This window comes from Alligator mississippiensis, chromosome 7 (genome assembly GCF_030867095.1).
Source record: "Alligator mississippiensis isolate rAllMis1 chromosome 7, rAllMis1, whole genome shotgun sequence".
Taxonomy (NCBI): Eukaryota; Metazoa; Chordata; order Crocodylia; family Alligatoridae; genus Alligator; species Alligator mississippiensis.
In genome coordinates, this window is record NC_081830.1 from 33,771,099 (window position 1) to 33,791,591 (window position 20,493).

The window sequence follows — 20,493 nt, forward strand, 5'->3', positions numbered from 1 at the left end:
GTTGGCTGGGCCTGGAATGTGTCAGGTTCTGTTTCTTGTTATTGCCTCAGGAGTTTTCCTGCGTGCGACATCGGAGGCTGAAATGTCAGCGTGTGACTCACAAAGAGCAGCCAGATGTTTTGCTCTCACCCTTTCCAAGCCAGCACCAGCTCCGCTAGCAAATAGAGCACCCATTTGTCAGCCCCAATAAAGCTCTGTTGAAGGTTGCGACACACACCTGGCCCAGTGGTGACAAAGACACCCGGCTTGCATCTCCAGGAACTCTTGCAACATAGACAAGTGGCAGCTGAAAAACAGGTCCTGTTCCTCTGTCTTTGGCACTGCTATCCTTGCTACTGGAACAGTATGGTTAGCTCTGGTGCCCCCACTTCCAGATGGGTGTTGAGAAACCAGAGCGGGTTTAGAAAACAGCTGTGAGAATGACTAATGGACTGGAAAACAGGCCAAGAGTCTCCTCAGATGGTCTAGCATAATAAAGAGAGGGTTAATGACTGACTTGATTACAATGCTGTCGTCCCCCTGCTATACTCGGTAAGTAAGAAGGTGTTTCTAATGTTTCAGCTGTGTGCCTGGCCATTGTACGTGAGGGTTGTTCCCAATGTATTTTAGGAGCAGGTAAGACAAACACTTGTCGAGGATGGTTTAGACAGGAGGCGTGATGCTGCCTCGATCAAGGGGTTGGACTAAATGATCTCCTGAGGTCCCTTCTAGTTCTGCTTTTCTATGAGTCTATGATCTGCTCCGCACCAACAAGGGCAGTAGGGATTGGATGGAGGAGGGCTCTTCAGTGTGCAGACAAAGATACAGCAAGATCTGAGGGCTGGGAGCTAAAACCTGGCAAATGCAGATGAAGGGTGCATGTTTTAAAGGGAACAACTTACCCTGGGTTGTGGCGGAGTTGCCCTCTGGGGAAATCTCCAGCCTGGATGCACATCCAGAAACAAGGTGCACATCCAGGAATGAGGTCAGAGTGGTCTGTGGTCCTGTCTGGATTTATCATCTAGGGCTCTATGAAAGCCTGACCCTGAGGCAGCCTCTGCACCACTGGGGAATCCATGCATCCCTGTGTCCAACAGAAGCCAAAGTGCTTACGCAGCAAGGATCCAGTGACTGCAGGTATGTCAGGCTAGGGGAAACAGGGGTCACAGACCTCTAGAAAAGGACCTGACAGGCAGCAGGGAGACAAACTGGTACAGTGGAAAGTTAGCGGAGACTCACAAGGCAAAGCGCCTCACCCGTGAATCTCCCAGAGATGTTTCCTCTTGAAAAGTTTGGCATTAAGTGCCTGAAGCTTACGCTGATACAATCAGAGTTGAAATTAATCAATGCCTTGTTAATAGGAGCAGCAGCAGCCGCTTGGATCTCATGTGTTGCCAAAACCAAGCTGAGATCTCAACATGAAGCATATTGTGCTAAATTTAGACCCTATGATTTTTTTTTTTTAGTTTGTTCTAAATTTAGTGAGACCCGCGCTCCCCTCCCTCAAAAGACTGAATTTCCAGAGAGTTCAGCTCCCACAGAGGCACTGCGATGGCTCATTCCAAGCAGCAACTTGCAATCTTCCTGCACAAGTTGTGTGAGCCTAGCTCTTCCTCTTGAGATTGACTTGTGAAGGTTGCTCTCTCTTCAGTTTACTCTGCAGTATCCCCACTGCTTCTCAGACCCCAGGGAACACTTGGTGCTTTCAGGCTCTGCATGGGCCAGAGTGGAGCACTGACCTGACCCACCCCAGGAACCATTCTCAGTAAAATCTGAGCCTGGGCAAAGGCCTGGGAACCTCAGGAGCTACGGGGATGGAGAATCTGCCCAGCCCGGCCTAGCCCAAGCAGATTTCTGCTGCGGGCTACTGTTTGAATAGCCTTGCCGTTAGATTGAACCCAGGCTTGATGCAGGTGTTCTGGTGGGAGACTGCATATTCATTTCCTGCCCTAGGTCATAGAATCATAGAAAATGAGGGCTGGAAGGGACCTCAGAAGGACACATTTAGTCCAACCCCCTGCTCAAAGCAGGACCAGCCCCAACTACATCCAGCTAAGGCTTTGTCTAGCCATGTCAAAACCTTCAAAACCTCTAAGTATTGAGACTCCACCACTTCTCTGGGTAACCTGTCCCAGTGCTTTACTACCCTCCTCGTGAGAATATTCTTCCTAATATTTGCTGCAACTTGAGCCCGTTGCTCCTTGTTCTGCCATCTGCCACCACTGAGAACAGTCCAGCTCCATCCTCCTTGGCACCACCCTTCAGGGAGTTGAAGGCTGCTATTACATACCCTCTCTGTCTTCTCTTCTCCAGACTAAATAAGCCTAGTTCCCTCAGCCTCTCCTCACAAGTCATGTACCCCAGCCCTCTCACAGTTTTCTTTGCCCTCCACAGGACTCTCTCCAATTTGTCCAAATCCTTTTTGTAGTGGGAGGCCCAAAACTGGGCACAGGACTGCAGATGTGGCCTCACCAATGCTGAATAGAGGGGAATAATCATTTCTCTGGATCTGCTGGCAGTGCTCCTACTAATGCAGCCCAGTATGCTGTTAACCATCTTAGCAACAAGGGCACACTGTTGGCTCATAGGTCCCTTTCCTGAAGGTTAACTGTAGGCAGGGACAACCTGGTTTTCAGTGAAGAGGCACATAGCTTTTCTGTACTACCCAGCAAGCCTGACCACTGGTTTGGGCAGCCATGCCACAGTCTACAGCTTGGGGAAGTGGACCATCTTCCAGGGCAGAGGTGTTTGCTCCCAGGAATTTTGGGAGGCCCATAACAGCTGGAGGGATACAGACCCAGCAGAGACAAGCAGTGACCTATCGTCTCACAGACAGAGTAAGAGCTTTCCTGTTGGGAAGTCTGGGAATCAGGAAAAGGTCCCTGCTGGAGGTTGCCTCCTGTGCATAACAGGGGCAGTGAAGCTTGTGAATGAGCTTGGAAGCCAGCCAGGTAAGGCATGCAGCTGGACCAGCATGCAAGTGTTGCACAGCCCAGAATGCTGGGGCATTGAGAGAGGGGAGGATGTCCAGGTGTGGAGTGAGGACCATGAGCGTCCTACAACTGGGAGAGGCTCTCACCACAGCTACTGGCTCTGCCATCAGTTAGCATAACCGTTCTGAGCTTCTTGGGATAGGCCCAGGCTGATTATAAGAAAACCCTGGAGAGTGCAGCTGATGAATGCTCCAGGCTGGGAAGGGGCAAAAGACAAATCCCACTTGCAGTAGGAGGCTTCTCTCCAGATGGCCCATGCACCATGCGTACATGAGCAGAAGCTGGGAATGGAACATGCAGCTCCCATCCTGAAACGAGGGATTTGGGAAGGGCAGAAGGACCCTGCCTGGGCTGCACGCTGAGGCTAAAGTAGCTCAGGGCAGAGAAGACGGTTCAGACCAGAAGCCAGGGGGCAGTTTCAGAAACAGGGTAAGAGCAGGTACTGGCAGTCTGTTGCCTGCTCACTGGCCTCCAAATCACATCAGATCTGTATGTCCTACTGGAGGTTTCCCTCAAAGCCAGTGATGGGCTGGGGGAACTGCACAGCTGGGGCACTGGCTCACATCCCAGCATCTGTCTCTCCAACGCTGTCCGCAAAAGTCAGATCACTTTCTTGCCCCTGTTCATAGCTCCCTGATTTCTGCAGCAGAAGCTCTCACTTGTCCTTCTCATCACAGCAGCGCATTGGGCACTCACGGTGAGTTACTTGTCTACTGTGAGCCCTGAATCCTTTCCAGAGTCACTGTTCTTACCCTGCAGGTGCAGCTTGCACCCCTGCTCCCCCCACCCCCCCTTGTCTCCATGTAGGACTTTGCATTTGGCACTATAAAGGGAAAATTTGTTTGACTGGGCCTGGTTTACCTACAGATCCAAATCAGTGCTCTTATTCTGATTTACTACACTGCCAATATGTGCAGCATCCACAAATCTTAGCAGCCGTGAGACTAATTTCTAAGCAGAGCATCATATGGTACTGAGGCAAATGGCATACAAATGTCTGGTACCTCTACAGAGTTGCCTTTTATCAGTCAAACCCATGATCTCATCACAGAAAGAAATCAGTCTCCTTGACATGACCTTCGTTCCATAAAGCCTGCATTGATCAGAACTGGCAAATACCAACAGGAAAGTCTGTCTCATTTTTCAGTGAGAACATAGGGACAAAGGCAGGAGGGCTACAGAAAAGGAGAGCATGACCATGGAAGTTATCACTTTTGGGGGTGGAAGCTAAACTCAAAATTGCTTAATGTGCTCAGGTTGCATGGGCTATTGATGTGGCCCAAACCCGTGTGGTTTTTGGGCTGCATCATTAGAAGCATTAGGTGCAAGACAAGGGAAGTGATAGTGTCTCTCTGCTCAGCACTGGTCAGGCCTCATCTGGATACTGTGTGCAGTTCTGGGCAAAACATTTTAAAAGGACGTGGAGAAGTTAGAGAGGGTTCAGAGGCAGGCAACAAAGATGATTAAGGGCTTGGAAGGCAAGTCATATGAGGAGAGGCTGAAGGGGCTGAGCATGTACAGCTCACAATAAAGGTTCTTAAGCGGGGACATAGCAGCAGTCTTCAAATACTAAAAGGGTTGCCATAAAGAAGAGGGAAAACACCTTTTCTCTCTTCCTGCGAAGAGGAGGATGCAGAACAATAGCTTGAAGTTGCTGCAAAGTAAGTTTAGATTGGAAATCAGGGAAAACTTCACTATCAGAATAGTGAGGAAGTGGAATAGATGCCAGGGATGTTGCCGACTCTCCGTCACTGGAGGTGTTCAAGGAGAGGTTGGACAGCCACTGGTCAGGGATGATCTAGGCATAACGATATCTATATTCCACTACAGGGATTTCTCGGGCTTCTGGGCTGTACTGGTTGCCTCTGCCACCCCTTTCTGCTACGTGTGTCAGGGTGGGGGTTTAGCCTTCCTCAGAGGCGGTGGGTGTCTGCTGTAGCCAAGACCAGGGACTGACTGGGCTGTGCCAGTGCTCCTGCTGGGAGCAAAGATGGAGGTTGCTGGCTAGAGAGTCTTGCCCCTCCTCTCAGGGTCCAACCAATGCCATTTTTGGGGTCAGGAAGGAAGTTCCCCCCATTGTTAGATTGGTACAGACTGGGGGGTTTTCACCTTCCTCTGTAGCAGGGAGTGTGGCCCTCTAGAGCATATTTCATAGAGGCAGGACACTGGCTGCTGTGGCTCTCCTACTCTACCTGTGGCAGGTTAGGGTGTTAGGTCTGTGCTGTGTCAGGATTGGTGGTAGTCTTATGTACAGTTCAGATGATGGTTTGTATGCTATGGTTTGGATAGGGCTGATCTGGGTCCCTTCCAGCCCCATGTCTCTAGGATTCTATGATCTCCATTCAAAATACTGAAAGAACTGCTGTGCAAAATGTCAAACCCAGTAACAAGGATTTTCAGTGCATTTATCAAATCAGGGTTACTGCAGAGCTGGGGAATAGCAAGCTTAGCAGCACTATTTAAGAAAGTTAAAGAAACTAATTCAATATCTTCCTTTGGTAAGATCAGAGATTTTTTAGACAGGAAATTCATTAGCTCCAATTTGTTTAGACTTGAGTGAAGCACTTGATATGGCGACCTGTGGGCAATTATTAAGTAAGATAAAGAAGGTGGAGATTACTACAACAGGCTACAAGAAATACCATAAGAATTAGCTCAAGTGGGGAGGCAAGAACAGGTTGTACTAAAAGGGGAACTGTCAGCTGCGGGTGGATGATGAGGGAAGATCTCCAAGGATCGGTCTTAGGAACACTCTTGCTCCTTAGTGACCTGGGCACCAAAATTATGAGTGTATGAATGAACTGTGGATGACAAACTGGGAGGCATCACTGATGCAGGGGAGGATCAGACTATCAAATACGACCTTGAGGACTGGGATGACAGAAAGGTGAGGAAATATAATAGGATGAAGTGCAAGGTGATGTTTTTAGGGACTAATAGCAATAATTTCTGTTACAAGCTGCAAAGTCCTGAGTGTATTAACCAATCATGGGGTGACAAAGAACCATGGATGTGATGTGACCATGAAAAGATTTAGTCCCAGGCTGTATCTGACAAGGTATTTCAAATTGACATAGGAAAATACTAATCTAATACCCTCATACAAAGTGTTATTAAGACCTCATCTGGCATAATGTGCTACCCAAGTTCAAAGAGGATGAATCAAACTAGAACATGTGCAGAGAAGGGCTGCTAGGATGGTCAAAGGAAAGGAGAGTCTGTCTTAGACAAGGATACCAAAAGAGCTTAGGTGGCTTAGCCTAGCAAAATGAGAGGGAATAGGATTGTTCTCAGCAGAAAGAAAGAAGAGCTCTTTAAGCTGAAGGACTATGTTGGCACGTGAACAAATGGATATAGACTGGCCATGAATAAATTAAGTTTGGAAATGAGAAAATGGTTTCTAACCACTGGGGGAGTGAAGTCTGGAAGAGCTTCTCAACAGACTAATGGGGTCAGAAAACCCAATTTGACGGAACCCGATCTGTTTATGAAGGACATTAGAGGATGCAGTGCCTGCGAAAGCAGCGGCTGGACTTAGTGACCCATGACGGCCCTTCCCTTCCTGTATTATGTGCTCCTAATTGCATTCCTAGCCTTTTATTCTTTAGCAGCTGTATCCCCCACCAGCTTTTCCATTATTTTATCTGGGACTGGTGGCAGGCTGACATTGCTACCCTGTTTGAATACTGACACAATATTTGCACTCTGTCTTCAGGAATATCCTTGCAATTCCATGATTTGTTAAAAATCAGCACATCAGAATTCTCCCTGGCCAGCTCTTTTACAACTCTTGACTGCTTGCTGATTTAGAAATGTTTCCCCCACCTAGATGTTGTTGTCCTGATCAGTTGCTAACGGTTTGAAAAGTATTCCATCACCTTCATTCAATCCCAGCATCATGCCCTGCTGCTTTCAAACAGAGAACAGAAATATGTATTGACCACTTCTACCTCTGCCCTGTTATCTCACTAACAATATTACTGTCTCCAGCTGTGATGATTTAGGGAACTATGGATTCTGCTTTATATAACGAGAGCACCAGAGGTATATTTTGGGACTGAGGACAGAGTGCCCTATTCAGACCTGGGCCCAAAAGGAAACGGTGCTGGATAGAGATGCTCCAGAAGCCGGACAATTATCTATGGGCAGCAGAGAGGGGTCCAGGACTTAGAGAACTTGTCCCGGGGCCAGAACCCCTCCTGAGTGGGAAGGAGACAGAAACAGGACACCGCAGTAAGGTGTGCTTGTTTTTCCAGTCCAGATCTTTGTGTTTCCTGCGCTGTCCAAGCGGCGAGCGCCGTGTTCCAGCACCCTGTGCAAAGTCTGTGTAGCCAGAGCATCCACGTGGGTGTAGGCCTGGGAAAATGTGTGCTGAAGCTATGGAGGAGTCGGGGGGATAGCACGGGTCATGGGGCCTATGAGGGCTATGAGGGCCTATAAGGCCAGGCCTCTGCAGAGGCCACAGCTCCAGCCTGGGCCGGGGACAAGTCCGCAGATGGGGCCTGCAGGGGTGAAACCATCCAGAACAGGGCGCCAGACTCAGGCATGGGGCCAGGCCACAGGCGGGGAGAGCCTCTGCCCCGGCAGCCATGCATGCTGCCACCCTGGCCCTGCCACCACACTGCCACACCCCGTGGGGTGCCCTGAAGCCAGACTTCAGCGTGGGCCTGATGCCACAACTCCATGACCACACCACCGAGGAGCGCGGGCCGCGGTCCCTTTAACTCTTGCCCCAGCCTCGCCCTCCAAGGCCGGCTTTTTTTTTTTTTTTTTTTTTTATGAATGAATGCCGTCCCCCAGCGCTCATGCAAATGAGGCCGCGGCCATTGGCTGCAGCGCCGCGGAGAGCCCATTCGGTGCCGGGTCGCGGGGGGCGGGGAGGGGGCGGGCTCAGAACGCGCCGCCGGGCCGCCGGGGACCAATCAGGCGGGGGCGGCGCTGCAGCGGCCGCCTGTCATTGGGCGGGAGGCAGGGTAAACAAGCCGTGATGGACAGCCGGCGGCTCCGCAGCGGACCAATGACGGGGCGGCACGGGGGCGGGCTCTGGGGCCGCGGGGGGCGGGGGTCGGCGAGCGAGCGCAGAGGCTCGGGGCGCCCGGCGGCGGCACAGGGCGGGCAGGTGCGTGCGGCGGCGGCCGGGGCTCCGCGGGCGGGGACGTGGACACGACGTGTGTACACGCGCGTGGGTTCGCATCTGTGCAGGTGCGCGCGCGCGCGTGTGTGTCCGTGTGTGCGCGCGCGCGCGCGTGCGCCCGGGCCCTGTTTTTGTGAATGGGGCCCCGCGCGGGATCCGGTTACACGCGCCGGTCGCGGACCCCGCCCCGCCCCGCCATTCATAAAACCTGGGGCACCGCTCGCTGCGGGGGGCCGGGCCGCCCCGCCCCCCCCCCTCGCGTGTTACGAAACTCGGCTCGTGCCCCCGCCCGGGGGAGATGTGCACGCGAAGTGCCGCGTGTGCGGGTTGTGTGCGCGCCGCTGCCCTGTGTTGCGCGTGGTGTGTTCGTCCACGTGTGTTGCATGTATGTGTTGTGTGCGCACGTGCACATACCTGCGTTGTGTTGAGTGTGCACGTATTGTGTGTGGTGTGTGCATGGTAGCGCATGTGCATGGGTGTCTATGGGCACGTGTATGTTGTGTGTGTGCATGTGCGCACATTGCTTGTGTATATTATGCAAGTGCATGTGGTGTGCGCATCTGCGCAGTTGTATGCATGACTTGCATGTGAGTTATATGTGTGCATGCATGTGGCATGTGCATGTGTTCTGCATTCGATGTGTGCCTGTCTTGCGTGGTGCGTGTGTGTGTTTGCACGAGTGCTGCTTGTGCAGTGTGTGCGTGTATTGTGTGTGGTTGGTGTGTGTGTGCGTGCACGTGTGCCGGGGGGCGAGGACAGGAATCTCGGTGCCTGTCTAACTCCCGTGCCCCCTCTGCTCCCCACTCAGAGCCCCTGCCTCGCTCCACATCTGGCCCCTCCACTACTTTTTTTCATTAGAAAAAAGACGGGTAGTGAATGCAGCCCCGTCCCGCCCCTTGGAGGGATTTGCCCATGGCATGTCGCGGTGCCATTCACATGGGGCAGTTGGTGCCTTTCCACCTTCATACTGACCCATGGGGAGCACAGCAGTGCCACAGGCTTTCAGCAGATGAGGGTTTTATCCCCCTAAAGCCAACTCCCACTGAGCACCTTGCTCTTGCTGCCGACAGCCTGGGGTTTTGGGTGCGGTGGGGATGTGGGTTCAGCTGCCACCTTCGGAGCACTGCTCTTCCCCGCATTAAATAAACTGGAACTTGCTTTCCATGAACTTGTTGCTATTTATATCCCTCTTTTTGCCATGTAAGGAGAAAACATTTTGTGCACCCAGCAGCGCCAGCTCACCCATGTCCCCTCTGCTTCTTCTCTAGGCTTGCTTATAAGAGGGGTAATCCATCCTTAGTGACGCCACACCCGTTGCCATAGTGACTCTGTGACATCACGAAGGAAAGGTTATGACCTCGGTGTTGGAGCGAGAGGCTGGGCTACAGGGGGGAGAAACTTGTGAATGAAGTTGAGCCGTGGGAGCGAGTAATTGAACAAGTGGGGAAACATCAGAGAGTCGAGGGATTAATGGTGAAGCAGAGTGCGCCGGGTGCATGTCACGGGGCTGCGGCGGAGCTGATCTTTCTAGGTTGCTGGCAGTGTCTCCTGGGGCCATTGGAGAAGGGGGAGTCTCCTGCATGCCCGAAAGCAGAAGCATATTTTGATTCGCGTCTCTCTCTCTCTCTCTTTCTGTCTCTCGGTGCTGCTGCTGCTGCTGTTCCACAGTCTTAAATCAGCTGTAGTTGGAACTTGGACACCTCTTTCGCTGGAGCTGGCTTCAATGCTGGAAACACCTAAGGGGCTATTAAAGGTTTTGGAAGCACAATGGATGGTTTTTATGATCAGCAGGTCCCTTTCATGGTCCCGGGGGTAAGTCTGGCGGGCCTCTGCCTGCTCTCCCCCCTCTGGTGTTTTGTACCATCTCTGCTTCTTAGCACAGGGCTTCTCTCTCTTTGTCCAGCTGCCTCTTGCCTGCAGCTGAGCAGTGGTGCTCATGGAAAGATGCTGTCCTTTCTTTCAGAAGCCTTGCGCAGAAGACTGTCGAGGCCGCCCAGTGACTGACAGAAAACGGAAGTTTTTGGACACTGATCTGGCGCATGATTCGGAAGGTAGCGAATCTTCCTTTTCCCAACCCCACTCTAGTTTAAGCGGTCACTACTGTAAGTAGTGCCTGTAGCTGCTTTTCTTCATATAGATTGACTTTGTTTTTTTGTAACTGTCATCTGCTTCACTCTTTTCCTGTTCCAGAACTGTTCCAGGACCTCAGCCAGCTGCAGGAGACTTGGTTAGCTGAAGGCAAGTCTTCATATCTGCCCTTTTTCCATACAAAACCTTCTAGTCGGATATAGTTGGAGAAACTAAAAGACCTCAAACCACTTTTTTTTCCAGCTCAAGTTCCTGATGATGAGCAGTTCGTCCCAGATTTTCAGTCTGACAACTGTGAGTAACTTCTTTACCATTTCCTTCCCATTTGGCTGTGAAAAATGTTCTGATCAATGCCATGCACAAAAAAAAAGTTTCATTTGTGGTTTTGTCCCTCCTTCTGGGTGACTTTGATTCTTTAAGTTGAGGCTTGGCTATATTTGTGAATGTTCAGCCTTTATTAAGCAGCAGTAAAATAGCCACACTTGTGAAATACCTTTTAAGTAGGATGTCTAGAATTGGTTAAACACTTGCTGATTGTCTGCTGTTCAATAGATTCTTTGCTTTTGAAACCAGTTTGTTAGGGAGTTGCACCACTTATGAGACTGATACAGCACTAATTGATTAGTAGCATCTCTCTACAAAGCCCTCAACCAGTTCTGGAGCTTTTATGGTCAATGCCTAGTTAAGATTGTCAAGGGCAGAGCTGAGCAGCACAACTCGAGTGGCATCAGGGAGCCATAATCAGTGGCAAGTACGAGTGTTTTAAGGGAAGACCGGTGAAATTGCAGTCTCTTTTGAATTGCATGATAGAGGGAGAGTTGTTCTCTGCTCATGGTGCATGATAACAAACACCTGTGCCAGTCAGGGCTCCTAGTCCTTGGGTGTGGGATGCTTTTCTTCCTGTGCAGACATCGGACTCTGTTTGTGGTGGCATTGCAAGCTGAATGAAAGCAGGATGTTCTGAATTGTTACCTGCAAAAAAAAAAAAAACAACCCAAAAACCCACACATGCTAGTTTAGTTTGGTATTCATTAATGGGCCTTTCTCTGAAGCCAAACAGCGACAGATCTGAAAGAAAATCAAACGTAGCCTGCAGTGGAACAGATTCTTCACCTAAGCTCTGTCGCAGCATGCAGCAGAGTCTCTTATAGCAAGCGCATGTTAATTATTGCTCTTTGATTACTTCTGAGTGAGTGGGACGCTTGCCATTAAACTGCTCCAGACAACCAATGTTTCTGCCGGATAGTCCTCCCTCTACCCCCCTCCTCCTTTCTCCCCGGAGATGAAAGGCAGGCCTAGAGTCAGGAGCAGAGCTGCGTGTTGACATTCTAGCCCAGCCCTTCCCGTTCTTGCTCGGAGCCATATAAACTGCTGCACGCGTGGGAGGGTGGCTCTTTTGGCAGAGTCGCTCTCAGATGCCTCTTTGGCAGCCTCTTGTGTCTTTGTAACCTGAAGAGTTTTCGAAAGACATGAAATGGCTGCTCCTGGTCACTGGGCTTCGCAGTGGCTTGAGGGTGACTTGATCGGGCTTGGCAGAAATAAGCTGTAGCTCTCAGTGCCAGTTTGTAGTGCACGTGTGTTTCAAATGTGTTCTGCTTCTGCAGGAAATAAACCAGAGAGCCTTGTTGCAACGACACGTGTTTTGGGCTGAAGTGAGCCTGCCTGCAGACTCAAATGTAGGTCTGGGTTTCATGACTAAAGAAATCCTGAAGAGGTGCCATGCTGCTGGCAGATCTGGTAGCAGCCAGCACAGCCCGATTAGCTTCCTGTTCCCTCTCCTCCCTCACCTGGCAGAGACCTATGGAGGGAGGGAAAGAGCCCAAGTGTTTCATAACTTAGTTGGCTGGGGCTGAAGAGGATTAGAACAATATTTTTCGTTTTAAGGGAAGTGTCTCCTTGCCTTCGGGGGCTTAGCTGCACTAACCCACACTTCAGAGGGTTATTCTGGGGCTGTAATCTCCTCCGCTAATCTTTTTAACCTCTGCTAGTCTATAAAGAGGAACGTTGCTGTGTTCAGTGAATGCCCTGGGCAGTGCTGGAGCCGCTGTGCCATCCTGAACTGACCTCTGGGGGCAGGGAGGCTGGCCTTGCCCTTTCCTGGGACAGCCAAGAAGTGCTAAGAGGAACAGCAGCCTCCGTGTCCATTCCCTCCTGTGGCTCTGGAGGGATGCATGGCTTTGCTCTGGTCTGTGTTCCTGCCTTACCTAGTATTGGATGGGACTGCTGTATTACTTCCAGGGGACACTGTCAGCTCCAATTTACCTGTGTGTCTGCAAGTGGCCTTGCTTCCGCTGTTGAGATTGGGTGGAGTTGTAGGTTTTGCAGGAATTTTTTAATTGCACTCAGTGGAGTTGATGGTGCTTTGTGTACAGTTGCTTTCACTTCTTCCTACTGTTATGCAATAGCACAGTCTACCCTCAGGAATGGCAGTAGCCTGAGCTCACAAGGCAGCCACTGCTGGGGACCTGGGTGTCTCGGTGTCGCCCTAGTTCTTAGCAATGACATGCCAGGATTCCTTATTTGGACAGGTTTTATTTTTATCCTGAGCAAATCCATTCTGTCATCTCTCCCCCTGCATCACCCCCAGCACCAGCACTGCCAAGTCACCCTCCGCTGTAGTGTTGGACTGTGCACTATTGCACTAATATGGCATTGCCCTATGGGGCAGAGCCTTTCCTTGGTTTCACTCGTTTGATCCTTCCTATGCTGCTTTCACTAAATGGGAAGTGTCCTGTTTGGCTTTCCCACTGTCTAATAAACTTCAGGCTCAGTAAAGTATTGTGCTTATCTTGCCAAAAATTTTTGCCATATCTGGAAGTTTCTTGAAGAGAAGCCACCGGCAACTTTCTGTTTTGGAGATCCTCTTGTGTAATGCACTCCTTGACCACTGTGTTTCACAGCAAGTTGGGTGTTTTACAGCCCTGTGGGTGACTGAGTCATGGCATTGTATCTTGTGTGTGGGAGAAATGATACTTGGGGGAGGCGAAGTGTAGAATGCTCCAGGATAAAGACGGTGATGTTCTAAAGTTCCTCTAGGACACATGCGGGGAAAAGCTGAATTCTTAGCCTTGAAGCTTCTCCTGAGACCTTTTCCCACTTCTAAAGTCAGCCTTCATCTTGCACAAATGCCTGTAGGTAGATATCTCCTCCAGCTGAAGTCCCAGCACAGGTGGTTGGAAGAGAGGGTTGAGAGAGGTGGAAATCTTGGCTTTGTATATAACCTGCTCCATACCCCTTGGCCAATAACTCATACCCATTTTATTGATGGTTACACTGAGGCTTGCTCCCCCACGCTGCTGCCTCTAGTGAGCAAGCAATATGATGGCAGATCTCTGTGTCTACAGAGAGCCTTGCTGTGTTCGTTGGGGTCTGCCCCTGCAAAACCAACTGCAGGGTTTTGTCTCTCGCGGTAGCCTCTGAAGCCACTTTGGTAATGCATCAATGGTAATGCATCAATTGGTGTGACCCTGTGTGCATCCCATACTATGTCTTCTGCTGTCCTCTCCCCAGGGGAAAAGTGTGTGCGCCAGAGTGTTGAACCTCAGTAGGGTTTTTTTCTAACATAAATGTTGCCTCATGTCAGAAAGAAAATGACCTTGTGCTTGGAGTGGAAGGTGGGGAGGTTTGGGAGTGTCCTTTGTTCCTGGCGGGCATTTGTTCCACAGTCTTGGGCCGTCCAGAGAGTTGTCTGCTATATGGAAAAGGACTGAGGGCAAACTGTGGAGTAGTTCTCAGTTGGCTGCTGGGCCCATGTTGATGCTCTTTCCCTCGGGCCAGAATAACACCTTAAATTGCAAAACCAAAGAACCATTGTTTACATGACTTGAGAAAAGTTTCATGCTTAGGAGGAAAGAAGCCAAGCACTATGGTGTGTCCCTTCAGGTGCCTGCTTTGCCCTTTTGTGGAGAAGTTAAATAACTCATTAACTTGCCCGAGTCGGCGTGGCTGTACCTTGCTGGGCACTGTAGGAATGACTAGATGTTATGCACCGGGTTTCTTGCCTTTGTCTCGCCAGAGGTGGCTGACGTGGTTGAAATGCAACCCATTTGCTGTGGGATTCCCAGTGCTGCGGTGTATTTCCGAACAGGGCAAAGGCATGTTCTGTTGCTTCTTGGCTTTGGGTTTTCTTCCAACTTGTTTCCCTGAAATCTGAATTTGAGTCAATGGTATCTTCTTAAAATTAGCAGAATGGATGAAAGGGATGAAGGATGTATTCTAGCTACCAGGGCAGGGAGCTTAAGGATTTGAAACATTAGGAGTATTTGAAATAACTTGTGAATGGTTCCCAGTTTATTTATTTTGTTGTTTAAACCTTAGAACACCTGTCCTTCCTTTCTCGCCCCGTCTGGAGAGTCGGTGTATGATAACCACTTATAGATCAGGTTTCTAAAAGCGGAGAAATCAAAAGCCCTGGGCTGACTTAGGGGCTGTGATGTTTGTTTGAAGCTTGATCGGAAGAGCTCGAAAACTTGCTTTCTCCTGTGCTACTCTCTTTTGAACTTCTTACAGAGAGGAGAGGGAAGTGGCTGTAGCGGGTTGTGTGCAGTACTGTCTTGCTGGGTTTTGAAGGGCGAGGGACCCTTCCATCATCCAGCCCGAGGGCTCTCCAGTTGGATATGTGGCAAACTTCTGGAGGAGGATCGGGAGAGGAAATATAAATGGAAGAGAAGGAAGGAAAATGCAAAATGAAACAGCTCTACAGTATCTCTGGGGTGGCTGGAGAGGTCACAGTGCCATTTTAGTGACATGACTTGGGGACTTAGGGGAAAACAGCAATGTAACAAACTTTTAAGAAAAAATACGTGAGCCAAAGTAGTCTTTGAGAACCACTGATCTAACCCCCTGGTTCTCAGCCAGGGTTGTGAATCGCTTCAGTGGAGAATGCCTCCACCCTCCATTTCTCAGGTGAGCAGAAGTGGGCCCCAAAACTCGCTAACGAAGCCGCTTGCCGGAGAGGTGTGATCTCCGGAGCGGCGTGGTGCAGGCTGTTATTCCTGCTTGGGGGTTTCTGCCAGTCCCTCTGGGGACTTTACTTTTGCACGTTCTTTCTCTTGCTGTCCTTTTGCAGCAGCAAATCAGATCTTCACAGGCTCACTTGAGAAGTACTAGCTGCTGTGAGGTGGCAATAATAAGGGTTTTGGAGGATGGAGAATGAGACAATCCCGTTTGAAAAAGAGGGTGAAGGGAGGAAGGAGGGAAAGCAAAGAAGCCTAAGCTTTTCTTTGAAAGGTGGTAAAGGTCAGGCTTTGCTCAGCAGACTGGTGGGTCAGTGGTCTGACTGGGATAGACTGGTGCCTGCCTCTGCTGAAATGCATAGTGTGTACACAGACCAAGACCTTGGCCAGCCCATAGGCTTCTCCTGCTTGCTGCTCTCTGTTCTAGCTCATGAAAAGTGCTTTGTCTGGCTGGAGGTGCGAAATGGCCTGAAGGGCTGCAGGAAAAGGCAGGAGCGACAACAGCAGTGCTGGGAAGTGAAAGATCCCCCCACCTGGCCAGTTCAGATGGAGAAATGCTTCTGCCAGCTCCAGCCTCCCAGCACCGCATTCCTGAGCTAATCTCTGTAATGGTACATTGAGGCAGAGTCTCCAGCCCCGCCTGTAGTTAAGCGACTCACTCCCTCCCCAGCTTCTAATTATAGCAGAGAACATGAGAGCGGGAGGCCGGACGCGGGCTCGCACACACAGCGTGCCTTTGAGGCATGCAGCGCTCCATCTGGGCCCCGGCACGGTGTGCTTTTCCCAGGCAGCTCCCGCCGGGGCAGCGTTCCTGTCCTGTTCCCTACTTGCACGTGGGAGCAGACCGGGGACACCCTTGCCACTAAAGGGGGGTTGTTTATTTGCTAGCTTACTGACAGTTCCCTTATCAGAGCGCACAGAGCAGAGCAGCATTGGCTCCACGTGCCTCTTGGCCCAAGCAATGCCATGGCCCGGCAAGCTCCAGGAGAGATGCGGGCTTGGCCCCTGCTTGGTGGCCTTCTCTCATGAGAGGTGGTTGGGCTAACTGCTTCTCCTGCCCCCGGCTCTGTGATCTCCTTTTAGCTGACAATGAGCACATTGGAGAAGGTTAGGGGCCACCAAAAGAGAGGACATCCCCAAGCTGGAGGCAGGATGGGGGCAGGGAGCTTTGTCCATCTATCCCCATGCCACGTCCAAACTGTGCTTCTCGCCTGCTAGTTTAGCGGCTCTCAGTAGTCTGGTATGTGAATCTTGGCTAAGCAGGTCCCTTCCCTCCCCCTTCTAGCTCAGCGCAGGGCAACGAAAATGGTTCGGGGTAAACCACTGAGGAAGACTAAGAAGACTGAGAGGGGATTTAATAGCAGCCGTCCATGCCCTGCAGGGTGTTTCCAAAAAGGATGGAGCTGGACTGTCCTCAGTGGTGCCAGATGACTGAAGGAGCAATGGGCTCAAGTTACAGCAAGCGAAGCTGAAGTTAGATATAAAGAAAAACTTTCTCATGAGGAGGGTAGTAAAGCATTGGAACAGGTTACCGAGAGGCGTTGTGGACTTTCCATCCCTTGGAGATTTTTAAAACCAGGCTAGACAAAGCCTTGGCTGGGATGATCTAGTTGGGGCTGGCCCTGCTTGGAGCAGGAGGTTGGACTGGATGTGGCCCTCTGAGGTCCCTTTTAACCCTCATTGTCTGTGATTCTGTGAGCGCTGCCATCCGGTCCAGAAATAAAGCGGAGCTAGCAAGGTGTGGCTCTCTCCCCACTGCACAAGGAGCACATAGGACAGTGAGTTCTCCATGGGCCGCAGAGCAAGGACTTGGGCCTAGCTGTGAGCCTCTCCCATCCCCTGGCAGCCAGCAGCCCTGTTTTGAACAAAGTAGTGCAAGTTTAACTTCTTTTTTTTTTTTTTTTTTTTCATCTTTACTCCTCCTTTTGCCAAAGGGCGTTTCCGGTCCTGGCCACAAGCAGAGTTGTGCAATCATTTGGGTTTTGCATGAACTTGGTGAAAAGGCCAAGTCCCCGCGAGCTGCGCCTGCCATTCCTGCACTGTTTATGCAAGGCATTCAGACGCCACGCACGGCCCTGGCCGCGCGGTGCGGGCAGCTGGTCTCTGTTATGCTCTGAAGTGTCGTTTCCCTTTTCTTGAATGGTAGTGCTGAGCTGGAGGGATTTAAAAAAATTTTTTTTCCCCTCTGAATGAATGGAGCATTCCAAATTGGTTGTGAATGGAGGGCGGTGCCCGTGCGCAGACTTTTTCAATGAATAACCAGGCCCCATTGTGCTGCTGGCGGAAAAACAACCCGGCTCAAACAACACAGAGACTGTTAGAGAGAAACATGCCAGTGATTGGCAGCTGGAGCCCCTCCAAAATAAGTTTCCTTTTGCTTTCCTGCTGCTGGCTGTGCTCAGTGTGGGGAATGGCCTCTCTGAGGGGCAGGGTTAACACTAGAAATGCTGGAGGGTAGCGAGGCGTGGACCTGGATCACAGATGCTGCCAGGAGCAAGAGATTGCCAAATGCCTCTGCATTGCTATAGGACCTGTTTCTTCCAGCATCAGAGGATGCAGCTGGCGTCCGAACGGGCCTGTCTCTGTCACCTGAGGAAGAAGGGAGGCAATGGAAGGCCACTGATGTGTCCCTGAAAGGGGCTGGGGCAGCCTCCCATCTCATGTGGGTGTTGAGAGGGAAAGGGTTGTGATTTTGCTTTGAAGCCTCTTGGGGTTTTCTAGTGCCCTTGGGACTAGGTGTGCGAGGGGTTAGGCATTGCCATGTCTCTCAAGGCTTTAGCCACTGATGAACTTGAGCAGCTAATTAGCAGCCAAGCTGGAAACCAGAGCTGTTCTCTCCTCCGTGTTTCTGGGATGTGTTTAGACTCCGCGTGGAGATAATACTCCACCTCTGATTAAGCCTGCCTGCTTACCGCAGCCGCTATTTAGGTAGAGAGCGCTGACGTACCTTCCCTTTCCAGAGTGTCTGTTTTTAGAAATTAATTAGGTTAAGCGTATATTAGTTGGTTTAAAAAATTATATATAGTTAGCAGACTTTGACGCCATCGGGCCATAGCCAGAATTACATAGTCTGGTGTTTAAAGGGTCGCTGGCCTCTGGCCGGAGGAAGAGGAGGAGTGTTTGGCATGCTGGGCGCTGGCTCCACCAGGGAGCGGAGACCAGGATGTGGGCCATGTTTAACGGGTTCCCACAGGAACGGCTGTGTAAGCGTGCTCAGATACGAGGCAGCAGGTGCCTGTACTAGGAGAGAGAAGCACCAGCACACCGCCATCTCAGTGGACATGTGTGTGTATACAGGTACACGGGAGCACGTGGCCCCAGCCCTGTGTGGATTGCAGAGTAAAACATGAAGAGAAACTTCCTCCAGGCTGAGTACAGACCATGGAAAATGCCGTATAAGCCTATGAAAAAGGGACACCAGGGGCTGTAGTCTCCTGCCTGGTGTTTGAGGAAGAACAGTGAACCGTGGCCCCCAGAGCAGGGCTTGTGGGCCTGCTATCTAGCGCAGGGTCATAGGGTTAGGAGGGACCTCGAGGGTCACCCAGTGCACTGGTTCTCAACCTTTTTTGTACCTGGAGCCATTTGTAAACATTGCTGCTCCCAGTCCCTCAGTTTTTGGGGCAGGGGGCCCCCGAGCAGGCTGGAAATGTGCCAGCCTGCAAGGAGAAAGCCATGGTTTCCCATGTTTTTCTCCTGGAAAGGAGAATCCATTTTTAAAGTTTGTTTGCAGTCCTTTCAAATATTTTTTGCGACTCACAAGTTGAGAAACACTGATCTAGTCCAGCCCACGTTTGGATGCAGGGTGCACCGTTTATCTCTGGGTAGAGGCCTATCCAACCTCTTTATGAACACCTCCTATGGGCGAGACTCCACAACTTCCCTGGGCAGCTTGTTCTCTGTTTTCACAGTTAAAGGGCTTTTTGTTTGTTTGTTTGTTTCAGAGACTTGAACTGAATCTGCCTTGCTTCGTTTGAAGCCCATTGCTACATGTCCTGTCTTCTGCAGCAAGGGAGATCAGTGTCCTTGCATCTTCTCTGTAGCAGCCTTTCAGATATTTAAAAACTATACTGTCTTTCCTGACAGATGCTTGCCAGATACCTTTGTGCAGGCTTCTGTCAGACTGCTGCTTTTGCCCCTCCCAGCAGCTTCAGTTTTACCTTTTACATTAAGTGGAGGGCTCTTGGTGTTTCTTGGATGACTTGCCTATTGTCCAGTATTGCCTGTTAGGTAGCAAAGAGAGATTGCAGAGAACAGTGCATGTTCTCCACAATTTAACCCCAGCTAGGGGCCATGTGAAAGTGCTCTTCAGACTCAATGCATTCAGTTGGCTTCGTTGCCTGAAGGCTGAAGAGGTCTAGGCTAAAAAGCTCTCCGCAGACTGGTTTGTGCGGGGATCCTTGGCAAAGCTGGGCCCAAAACCACTGGAAGGTGGGAGGCGGCAAAGTGTGTGCGTGTTCTCTGCTGAGGATGGTCCTTCACTGGATGGTGCCATCACAGTTTAATTGCCTTGAGGCAGGCTGTGTTTTATTAGTGCCCTGCCATCTACATTCACCCTCCCAAGATCCACCTCTTGCAATGTACATCCAAGATCCAAAACCTGCCCTTCTCCACAGTTGTGCCCATCGGGTCTTATCTTGTCACCTGGCCTCCCCAGACAGAGCAGAGACCTTGCTTTCTATAGCCTTGCTTTTCCCAGAGTTCTTCCAGAACTGGCTCCATTGGCCCCTCTGAAGCTTGGGGACAATTGGGTTTCAGCAGTGCCGAATTGGCAGCCAGCAAGAGCTGGGTCCTCTGCAGTTAGTGACAGCCAGTCACCACTCTCCTGAAGGGTGCACGGGGCAATTCTATACAATTTGCTGCCTACTGCTGGCCAAAACATTGATTTTTTTCAACCTAAACATGCCTTGAAAGGGAGCAGAAACTGGCTGTGAGCCTGCTCTCTGCCGTGCTGTGCATGCTAGCTTGTGTACCACAAAGTGCTGTAAGCCTTGGTCTGTCGCCCTCTCATATAGCTCCGTGTTAGGTCGAAGCCCGTGCACGGGAGCTGTAATGGCAGATAAAACAGGGAAAGCAAGACACGGTGGTGCCTGTTTAATTGTTTTCTCCTCCTCCTCTCTTGATTTCAGTGGTACTTCATGCCCCGCCTCCAGCAAAGATCAAGCGGGAACTCCACAGCCCGTCCTCGGAGTTGTCCTCCTGCAGCCACGAGCAGGCCCTCTGTGCAAACTATGGAGACAAGTGCCTCTACAACTATTGGTAGGTGGTACCAGGGGACCCCCAACAGTCACAGAAGCCTGAGAGCAGGAGCAGTGTGGGGATGGGGGGCAGTACACTGAAGACCAGA

General features: G+C 50.8%; 1 protein-coding gene across 4 annotated transcripts in view; it reads left to right on the forward strand.

Annotated features, from left to right (window-relative positions):
* Positions 1-8,017: 8,017 nt before the first annotated feature.
* Positions 8,018-20,493, forward strand: part of ETV5 (ETS variant transcription factor 5) — a 31,006-nt gene continuing 18,530 nt past the window's right edge. The window contains exons 1-6 of one of the 4 annotated variants that reach the window (XM_019489876.2): positions 8,018-8,091; positions 9,775-9,918; positions 10,070-10,157; positions 10,297-10,344; positions 10,438-10,488; positions 20,276-20,405. In XM_019489876.2, the coding sequence (XP_019345421.1) occupies positions 9,874-9,918; positions 10,070-10,157; positions 10,297-10,344; positions 10,438-10,488; positions 20,276-20,405 (362 nt within the window). In that variant the 5' untranslated portion in view covers positions 8,018-8,091; positions 9,775-9,873. Of the gene's footprint in view, positions 8,175-9,285; positions 9,638-9,774; positions 9,919-10,069; positions 10,158-10,296; positions 10,345-10,437; positions 10,489-20,275; positions 20,406-20,493 lie in introns of those variants that run through there. The other 3 variants (XM_019489877.2, XM_059730794.1, XM_019489878.2) reach the window with 3 other exon arrangements.